Below are 11,184 nucleotides of genomic sequence, written 5' to 3'. Positions count from 1 at the left end.
CATGCTTAATGAAGTCCTGAGTAACAGCAGTAATACCTAATGCGTAGCGAACAATTATCCCTGATGGTGCATGAGAAAATGAAACATCTCCAAAACAAAACAGTTTCTTAAAATATCTCTTTTTAGATGGATCGTTTGCACAGATCACGAATCATATAACGTGTTAATTAAACCTCCTTCTCCCCTTTTCACCTTTGTCTTCCACTTCCAGGTGCCAACAAGGGGATATTAGACTTAGAAGAAGAAAAAGTAATTCCTACCAAACACCCTGAGCAATTAAAATCAGGATACAAGGAAGAAAGACGCACAGAGAAGAATGAAGATCACCGCACACTACACATGGATTACATACTTGTAAACCATGAAGAATATTCGCCTCAGGGGCCAGAGGCCTGTGAAGCAAGAGAACACACATTTGAATTAGAAGAATCTCACACAAATTCTGAAGAAATGGGGCTGCCAGGAACTCAGTTAGCAAGTTTCCCAGACACATTTAAGGCAGCCTCCTTAAATGAAAGACGCAACTATTCTCCAGAGAGAGTAGTTTCCAGAGATGTTAAGAGATCTTCTCCTGAAAGCCCTGGGCAAGACCAGGGTTGGATGGTCTTGGGCCACAGTGAGGTTGGTGATCCAGCGTCAGGAGGTTCCAGTCAGCTGGAAGCCAAGACCTCAGAGTCTGGATGGTCTGCCGAGGCTATGGCGTCAGCCTCAGATCCCAGCCGGGGCAAGGGTTACCAGATGCAGGTTCTGGGAGAAGCGCAGCGTCTAGAATCTTTAGTGCTAGAGGAAGCCTCTGGTCTGAGCAGCCAATCAAGGAAGACCGAGAGCCGTGGCGGGGCTGGGCCAGATGCTGTTACATTGCCGGCTGTTGCCCGTGACAATGAATGGGAAATGCTCTCACCACAGCCTTCTCAGAAAAACATGATGCTTGAAGCAGAAATGGAGGAGGAGACAGAGTTCCTTGAACCCAGAACCAGGAAACCAAGACCAAACGGGTAAGCAAAAAGCTAGATTTACATTTTCCTGAAAATCATTTTATTTAGAAACAGGAAGATAATGAAAGATTGTGGAATATGTAGAATTCCTAAATGATAGGAGCTTTGCTTGTATTTATTGCAAAATACACCATTGGGAAAAGCAGCTTCTAGATAACCATAATGACGATTTGTGTCCAGTTTCAGCCCAAAAAACCATTTCGGTTTCTATCCAGATTCTCATACCTACTCTTCTATCCCTCTGCCCCCACCTACTCTTTTTTCTTCTTATTTTAATTATTATTAAACAAGCAGTTGAAGTTGGGGCGGGGTGGGGGAGAGCACTACCATTTATTCCACATCTACTGTGTGCAAGGCAGTTTGCACGTCTTATCTCATTTAACCCTCACAACAACCCTGAGGTGGTAGGTATTATTATCTTTATTTTGCACGCACTGGTCGGGGAGGGAAGTGGGTGGAACTTGAGGCTCAGGAAGTTTCTATACCTTGCTTACAATGAAGTAACCAGAGTGAACACTCTGGGATTCAAAACTTAACACCTCTGAAGCATACACCTTTCCAGACTGGCACACTGTCTCTCTTACACATTTCTGGTTTTATTAAAGGACCTAACTTTTATGAATGGAGTCCCTGGGTGCTACAAGTGGTTAACACACTCAGCTGCTAACTTAAAGGTTGGAGGTTGGAGGCCACTCAGAGATGCCTTGAGAGAAAGAGCTGGTGATCTATATTCTGAAAAATCAACCATTGAAAATCCTTTGGAGCACAGTTCCACTCTGATACACACAGGGCTGCCATGAGTTATGATCAACTCAACAGCAACTGAGCTTACTCACTAATAGGGACAGAAAGACTCCACAGCAGGCTAAAACCTTAGTGTAAAATAGTCATCCCCTAATTGGGAACGAATTGGCTGAAAAATTGGCAAACAACCATCAAATCAATCATTCAATCATTCATTCATTCATTGATTTTTGAGACTCTGCATAACCAAAACCAAACCAGTTGCTAAGTCAATTCTGACTTCTGGCAACCGTATATGTATCAGAGGAGAACTAGGCCATGACTGCGACCTTTTGGAAGCAGATCACCAGATCTTTCCTCTAAGGCAACCCTGGGTGGATTTGAACCACCAGCCTTTCAGTTGGTAGCCAAGTGCTTAACCAGTCGCGCCACCCAGGGACTGCAGTATATTGCAGGGAGCAGAATGTCATTCCTGCCCTCAAACTTCAGGCTTTTCTGAAACTCTTTAGAGCCCTTCATTTCTTCTCAGTTGCCCTTATAAAGCCCTCCTGCTTCCAGGGACAAAAAGGCTAGCTCTGAAAAGGAACTTAAGTGAAGGAGAACAATCATCTTTCCTACTTAAATTGTGGTGGAGAAATGATATTTCCTTCCTTCTCATTTTGTGTGTACATGACGCAAGAAATCTGGTTCCAGCCTGGCTCTGCCATTAACCAATTATATATTTTAGGATAAACCTCAAGCTTACATTTGCTCATCTGTAAAATCAGTGGGTCAAAAAAAAAAAAAAAAGAAACCAAACCCATTGCTGTGTCCGACTCGTAGCGACTCTTTAGGGCAGAGTAGAACTGCCTCCATAGAGTTTCCAAGGAGCGCCTGGTGGATTTGAACTGTCAACATTTTGATTAGCAGCCATAGCCCTTAACCACTATGCCACCAGGGTTTCCAAAATCAGTGGGTAGAGCTACAGAATTTCAAGTCTTCCTTTACTGCAAGTTCCTTTAAATTCTATGAACTTAACTTGTTCAAATAGGAAGTGTCCAGGATAGCTTTGGCATTCACAAATTACATTTCCAGATGAAAGGAACAGAGAAAACGGAAGAGCAGGAGTATACTGAGGGTTAGTAGAGTGCCCTAAGGAGTTAAAAGCTCTACCATATCGAAGTGCAGCTTCATAAACGTAGCCATTTTCAGTTGGCCTAGCCATTCTTTCTTCCTGTCAAGCTGTTTCCTTCCACAGAGACCCCAGATCTGTTATTAGAAAAACAGTAGCAGATGGATCCCAGTTGCCCTGCTGGGATTGTTATAGATTGAGCTCAGAGCTCAGGCGGCCTTGAGTTGGCTGAGCTATTGTTTGGCTTCTTGTCTACACTTTGCACATGTCCCTGGAATCCAACAGATGACGGTGTTCAGCTGTGCCACTAGTGCCTTTTCTCTCAATAAAATTTGTTTACTCATTCTTTTTGCTCAGCCTCTGCAGTCACAGAACTGTTCCCACAGTGGGGGGAGAGCAAACCAAACCTATTTGTCGTCTAGTCACTCATATGAACCTGGTACGATGGAGAAGAGCTGTCCGTAGGGTTTCCAAGGAGTAGCTGGTGGATTCGAACTACTGACTTTTTGGGTTGGCAGCCGAACTCTTAACTACTGTGCTGCTAGGGCTCCACTGTGCTACCAGGGCTACTTAATGGAATGAAAGGGGATTAGAATTTTCCTTTTGGCATTTGTAGTACCTTTTGCATAAATAATTTGCTGTGAGTGCATTTGAAAGCTTCCGTCTCTGCAAGGCTCTAAGCAAGGTTTTGGAAGGATCCAAAGCTGTCTAAAACAGTCCTCACAAAGCGGGCTTCCCAGGCTAGCAGCATCAGCACCACCTGGACACTTGCTAGTTAGAATTGCAGATCCTCAGCCCCACCCTAGAAGTCCTAAATCAGAGACTCTGGCAGTGGGACCTAGCAATGAGTGCTTTAATTCCTCAAGGTGATTCGGATGCATGCTAAAATTTGAGTTCCAGAGGCCTAAAATACACCCCCAGCCCTCTAGGAGTACACAGTTTAATTAGGGAATTATGACGAAAGAGGAAATGTGGAAGATTGTGTAAAATCAATGTCAGTTTAAATATTAACCAGTTGTCGTCAAGCTGGTTCTGACTCATGGCAACCCCATGTGGGTTAGAATAGAACTGTGCTCTATACGGTTTCCAGTGGTTGATTTTTCAGAAGACCATCAGGCCTTTTTTTTTGAGCTGCCTCTGAGTGGATTTGAACCTGCAGCCTTTGGATTAGCAGCCGAGTATGTTAACCGCTTGCACCACCCAGGGACTTCACCTTTACTACTACTGCTTATTGCGTTCCACGGGTCCTGGGCTATTAGGCCATTGCATACATTTTCTCATTGATTCCTTCCAGAAGGTTAATGAGGTAGGTGATAGTATTGTTCTCATTGTATAGACGAAGATGTTGAGCTTCAGAGAAGTGAAATAACTTGCCCAGGGGCAGAAACAGTACTTGAAGCACAGGCAAGCGAACTGCAAGACCTCTGACTGCAGACCATGGGGGCTTTCTAGCCCTGATCCTCCAGACCCAAACTCTGGAGAAGTGGAGAAAAGGGATTCCAGTTTAAATATGAATAGCTACCAAGTCCGAGGATTTACTCAGGACCAGGGACAGTACCAAACCTTCTATAATACACTATCTCACTTTACTTTGACAACTGTAAAAGGTAAACATCATATAAATGAAGAAACTGACTTTAACCTTCAGAAAGGCTGAATTGCATGCTCTGGGTTAGTGGTAGAAAGTGGAGAAGCTGGTGTTTCAACTTGAATCTCAGATTTCAGAGTGTGCATTCTGAATGCTGCTAAGAGGAGGGGCATCTGTTTAGGGCAGCTTGGTGGAGGTGGTACCGGGGACGGCTTCTCCTTCACGCACAAGGGTACAGTGCCTAGGGCCCATGATACTTTCAGGGCCCCCCAAAATATTTTAATGTCTTTTAAAATCAGAAGAAAAAAATATGATCCAGCATGGATTGTATTTGTATACCATCGCAGTCGTAAAATACAATCTTGAATATTTTTTTGTGAAGAAAGGAGCCATGAAGGCAAAAGTGTCAGGGACCCACAGAAGTTGTACTTGGACCCTGAGAGATACAATTAGTGATGGGTATTAAAGGGAAGTTATAATTTGAAAAGGTAAAGACGAGAATGAGGGGCCAGCCAGGGTGGAAGGAGTAAGATGAAAGAAATTGTAGAGGCATTATTATGAAAATAATCATACAGACAATATGATAAGTAAAATAGCCATATTTTCTAAACCAAAAGTGTGGAAACATCTTCTGATACATAACCTGATGATAGAACAGAATATCCAAAATCAAGACCATCCTAAAAAGTTAAGATGTGGTCTTCGTAAATAGAAACAGGCTCATATATAGGCATTATAACACACCAGTTAGGAATTAGCTTGTTGCCCTGCCCTCACCCAGCCTCATCCCAGCTCCCAAGCTGCTTTGAAAACAGCAAGCCTTGTTTTCAAAGCCTGAGAAAGCATCAGAAAGATGCCTTTTCTCCTGTGTTTCGCCTACTGACTTTCGTTAATAAAATGCATTACAAGTGCTCGGAGATAATCTCTCTCCCTGGAGATTTTCAGCACTCCGTTCTGGTTCCACGGGATAAATCTTCCCAGAGGTCTTTGTTAACACCTTGGGCATTTATTCTCCAGCTATAGACCTTTTTCCACACGGGATGGCACACTAGTTCCCTGCAACAGTGATGGATATTTCTGATCTTTCCTGTATGGTCACAGAGAAAGCCTGCAGAGTAATCGCAGCACAAAAACCTTTCCTGAGACCGGAAAAAAAAAAAAAAAAAAAACTAGATGTTTATTTCAAAGAAGGCATGGTTGGAAGAGTGTCTTTTGAAGAAAAGAATAGTTTGGTTATATTCAAAAGCCCAATGTATCCTCAGCAAAGATCAAACCACTAGCATGTTTAAAATCATCATCTCAGTTATATAAAAATGTGACAATGGATGTACAAATATATTGGCTTTCTTCAGATGTGGGGCAAGGAAAATAGGTGTGCAAGGCAATGAAAGAAAATAATTTGCAAGGTACTTGTTGCCATCAAGTCGATGCCAACTCATGGCAACCCCGTATGTACAGGGTAGAATTGCTCCATAGAGTTTACTTGGCTGGTAATCTTTGTAGACGATCACCAGACCTTTCATCTGTGATGCACTGGGTGGGTTTGAACCATCAACCTTTAGGTTAGTAATCAAGTGCATACAATTACGCCATCCAGAAAACTCTTGACAATACTTCTCCAATCTTTTGTAGATATTTGCCACAACAGGGGCAAGGGGGGTAGGCGGGGAGCAGGGAAGGGAAGTCACTGTTACATGTACTTTTGAAACAGAGTAGTTAGAAGTAACCTGACCCTCATATTTGTGTATCTTTTTTATTTTGTTGTTGTTGTTGAGAATATACACAGCAAAACATACACCAACAGTTTCTACAGTACCATTTAGTGATTACATTCTTTGAGTTGTGCAACCCTTCTCATCCTCCTTTTCTGAGTTGTTCTTCCTCCATTAACATAAATTCACTCCCCCCCCTGAGGTTCCTATCTAATCTTTCAAGTTGCTGTTGTCAATTTAATCCCATATAGATAGTTTTTAAAAGAGCTAAATGCTCAAGGCAAAAATTTTTTACTAGTTGACCTCAATTATTATTTGGTTTTAAGAATATTTCAGGGAATATTTTTGGTTTGAGGTTTAAGGATAACCTCAGGGCAATAGTTTCTGTGGTTCATCCAACCTTCATGGCTCCAGGAAGTCTGGAGTTCATGAGAATTTGAAATTCTATTCTATGTTTTCCCTGTTTTGATCAGAATTCCTCTATAGAATCTTTGACCAAAATGTTCAGTAATGGTAGCCGGCACCATTCAGTTCTTCTAGTCTCATGGCAAAGGAGGCAGTTGTTCATGCAGGCAATTGGCCACACATTCCATTTCCTCCTTCTATTCCTGCTGCTCCTTCTTCTGTTGCTCTGGGCAAGTAGAGACCAATCGTTGTACCTTGGATGGCTGCTTGCAGGCTCTTAAGACTCCAAGCACAACACCATGAACTAGGAGATAGAACAGAAGCACTAAACATGTTATTAGGCTAGTTACCTCAGAAGTGCCATGTAACCATGACCTTAAACCTCTAACCCAAGAAACCAAATCCCATGAAGTTTTTGGTCGTACATAGCAGCCTCAACAGCCACTCTTTTTTTTTTTTTTTTTGGTCATTGTTGTAAATATATCTATTATACAGCTTTTGCCAATTCAACTTTTTAGAGGTATACAACTTATTGACAGCAATTACAATAATCAGCTGTGCGACCCTACCCTTAATTAATGTGATATTTCCGTCATAATTAACCCCTCCTTTCCCATTCCCTCCCACCCCTGGTAACCACTAATAAACTTTAGTCTCTGTACATTTGCCTTTTCTTTTTATATACATGAGGTCACACAACATTTGTCCTTTTGTGACTGATTTGGTTCACTCAGCATAATGCTATCCAGTGCCATCCATATTATAGCATGTATCAAGACTTGATTTCTGATCTGGAGCAAAGGAGAGTGAAGGAAACCAAAGACCCAAGGAAAAAATTAGTCCACAACACTAATGGCCCATGAGAAACAAAGCCTCTTCCAGCCTGAGACCAGAAAAACTGCCGGCTACTCTTACAGGGCAAGGCTTCCCAGCTCGGGACTAAGCCCTGCCTAGGTTCTTACTTTCTTCTGACCAAGAATGAGCAGGAAAGACTCAGAGGTTCCACACAAACAAAGGTTTATTAGTGACAGAAAGAAAGTCAAAGGCTCGCAAGGGAGAGGGGGAGAAGGTTTTCCGCCTATGCTAGCCTCCAGTCTCTCACTCAACAAAGGATTCCCTAGAGCTTATAAAAGTTCTTAGGTGGGAAAAAGGCATTATCTTTACTCATTAGATGGGTGGAGATTTCCAGGAAAAGGGGAGGGATTATGAAAATCAAATGCACGTGCAGTTAGAATTCAAGATGGACTTCCTTGCAGAGGTTGCTGGAACCAAGATGGAATCTCTCACAAAGGCTGTCAGGATGTCAAACAGAACTTATTCTGGGCTGTTGTGCATGCGTGATGCCCGTGGATCTTGGTTCAAGCCCTGGCAAGGGGCCCCTGTTCATGTTTGTCTCATGTGGAAGGTCATTCGTAGGCCGTGTTGATCTTTACTGAGCATGCTCTGCACCTGGTGAGGCCTTGAAAAACAACTCAGGAGAGTTATCAGTAATTTATAGCTAGCTGGTCAAGTGCACAGAGCCTTGAAATGTAGCCCTTTATCTTATCTAAGCACCTAGTTTGTTAATTACAAGTAGTTCTTGGGTGCCAGCAGTAGAAGTTATATGGTGGTCTGCACTTAGGTTTAGATTTAATTATAGCTGGTCGAGCACACAGGGCCTTGAAATGTAGCCCTTATTTAATTCAGCCAGCCTGATCTCTTCCCTGTCTCACTACTACTACTCTGACGAGGGACACAATAGAAGGTCCTAGTTAGAATGGGAGAAAAATGTAGAACAAAATTCAAATTCATAAAAAAGACCGAACTTACTGAACTGATAGAGACTAGAGGATCCCCATAAGACTATCACCCTAAGACACCGTTTTAACCCAGAACTCAAGCCATTCCTGGAGATTACCTTTCAGCCAAATAATAGATTGGCCTATGAAATAAACAATAATATGCATGAGGAATGTACTTCTTTAAACAATCAACTATACAAGAACAAATGGCCAACATTTACCCAAAGGCAAAGATGAGAAGGCAAGGAGGAGCAGATAAACTGGATGGATGGAAACAGGGTAGGCAGGGTGGAAATGGTGAGATTGCTGATGCATTGTGGGGATTGTAACCAATTTGTGTATGAAGTGTTGAATAGGAATCTAATTTGCTGTGTACACTTTCACATAAAACACAATGTTGTTTTTGTTGTTAGGTGCCATCAAGTTGGTTCTGACTTAAAGCTACCCTATGTACAACAGAATGAAACACTGCTTGTTCCTGCACCATTCTCGCAGTCATTGCTGTATTTGAGCCTCCTGTTGCAGCCACTGTGTTAATCCATCTCTTTGAGGGTCTTCCTGTTTTTCACTGACCCTCTACTGTACCAGCATGATGTCCTTTTCCAGAGACTGGTCCTTCCTGATAACACGTCCAAAGTACGTGAGACGAAGTCTCGCCATCCTTGCTTCTAAGAAGCATTTCTGGCTGTACTTCTTCCAAGACAGATTTGTTCATTCTTCTGGCAGCCCATGATGTATTCAGCATTCTTTGCCAACACCATAATTCAAAGGCATCAGTTCTTCTTAGGTCTTCGTATTCGTTGTCTAGCTTTCACATGCATATGAGGCAATTGAAAATGCCTTGGCTTGAATCAGGCGCACCTTAGTCCTTAAATTGACATCTTCGCCCTTTAACACTTTAAAGAGGTCTTTTGCACCAGATTTGCCTAAAGCACTATGTCATGTGATTTCTTGACTGCTGCTTCCACAGGCATTGATTGTGGATTCAAGTAAAATGAAATTCTTAACAGCTTCAATCTTTTCTCCATTTATCATAATGTTACTTATTGGTCCGTTTGTGAGGATTTTTGTTTTCTTTATGTTGAGGCGTAATTCATACTGAAGGCTGTAGTCTTTGAACGTCATCAGCTGGTGCTTCAAGCCCTTTTCATTTTCAGCAAGCAAGGTTGTGTCATTTGCATATGGCAGGTTGTTAATGAGTCTTCCTCCAGTCCTGATGCTGCATTCTTCTGCATATAGCCCAGCTTCTCAGATTATTTGTTCAGCACACAGATTGAATAAGTATGGTAAAAGGATATAAGCCTAACGCACACCTTTTCTGATTTTGAACCACATTGTATCCCTTTGTGCTGTTCAAACAATTGCCTCTCGGTCTATGCACAGGTTCCTCATGAGTAAAATTAAGTGTTCTGGAAGTTCCATGCTTTGCAGTGTTATCCATATTTTGTTATGATCCATACAGACAAATGCCTTTGCATAGTTAATGAAACATAGGTAAACATCTTCCTGGTATTCTGTGCTTTCAGCCAAGATTCATCTGACATGAACAAGGATATCCCTGGTTCCACGTCGCCTTCTGAATCTGGCTTGAATTTCTGACAGTTTCCTGTTGATATACTGCTGCAATTGTTTTTGAATGATCTTCAGTAAAATTTTACCTGTATGTGATATTAATGATATTGTTTGATAATTTCCACATTCTGTTGGATTGCCTTTCTTTGGAAGGGGCACAAATATAGATCTCTTCCAGCATGTTGGCCAGGTAGCTGTGTTCCAAATTTCTTGGCATAGATGAGTTAGTGCTTCCAGCGCTGCATCTGTTTGTTGAAACATCTCAACTGGTATTCCATCAATTCCTGGAGCCTTGTTTTTTTGCCAATGCCTTCAGTGCAGTTTGGCCTTCTTCCTTCGTTACCGTAGATTGTTGATCATATACTACTTCCTGAAATGGTTGAACATCACCCGATTCTTTTTGGTACAGTGACTCTATATTCCTTCTATTTTCTTTTGATGCTTCCTGTGTCATTCAATATTTTGCCCATAGAATCCTTCAAAATTGCAACTCGAGGCTTGAAGTTTTTTCTTCAGTTCTTTAGAAATGCCAGGCATATTCTTCCCTTTTGGTTTTCTAAGTCCAGATTTTTTCACATTTCATTATAATATGTTACTTTGTCTTCTAAAACATCCCTTTGAAATCTTTTGTTCAGCTCTTTTACGTGATCATTTCTTCTGTTAGCTTTAGCTACTCTATGTTCACGAGCAAGTTTCGGTCTCTTCTGGCATCCATTTTGGTCTTTTCTTTCTTTCCTGTCCCTTTAATGACCTTTTGCTTTCTGCATGTTTGATGGCCTTGATGTCATTCCATAACTTGTCTGGTCTTTGGTCATTAGCATTCAATGCATCAAATCTATTCTTGAGATGGCCTCTAAATTCAGGTAGAATATGCTCAAGGTCATACTTGGTTCAATAAAAATATATATATTAAAAAAAGACTTCATTTCTCCCACTGGCTGAGCAGTATTCCATTGTATGTATGTACCACATTTTGTTTATCCATTCATCTGTTGATGGGCATGTAGGTTGTTTCCAACTTTTGGCTGTTGTGACTAATGCTGCAGTGAACCTAGATGTACAAGTCTGTTTGAATCTCTACTTTCAAGCCTTTTGGGTATATACCTAGGAGTGGAATTACTGGGTCATATAGTAGTTCTATTTTTAGTTTTTTGAGGCACCACTACACTTTTTTCTACAACAGCTGTACCATTTTGCATTCCCACCAGCAATGGATAAGGGTTCCAGTTTCCCCATATCCTTGCCAACGTTTGTTTTTTTTTTTTTAGTTTAGTCA

The 11,184-nt window shown here is 41.6% G+C and overlaps 1 protein-coding gene across 6 annotated transcripts in view; it reads left to right on the top strand.

The window, feature by feature from the left end:
• Positions 1-11,184, top strand: part of PRUNE2 (prune homolog 2 with BCH domain) — a 314,222-nt gene that overhangs the window by 219,394 nt on the left and 83,644 nt on the right. For all 6 annotated transcript variants that reach the window (XM_049895199.1, XM_049895201.1, XM_049895197.1 and 3 more), the window contains exon 9: positions 212-995. In XM_049895199.1, the coding sequence (XP_049751156.1) occupies positions 212-995 (784 nt within the window). The remainder of the gene's footprint in view (positions 1-211; positions 996-11,184) is intronic.

This window comes from Elephas maximus, chromosome 9 (genome assembly GCF_024166365.1).
Source record: "Elephas maximus indicus isolate mEleMax1 chromosome 9, mEleMax1 primary haplotype, whole genome shotgun sequence".
Classification (NCBI taxonomy): domain Eukaryota; kingdom Metazoa; phylum Chordata; class Mammalia; order Proboscidea; family Elephantidae; genus Elephas; species Elephas maximus.
This window is presented reverse-complemented; position numbering and strand designations above follow the sequence as displayed.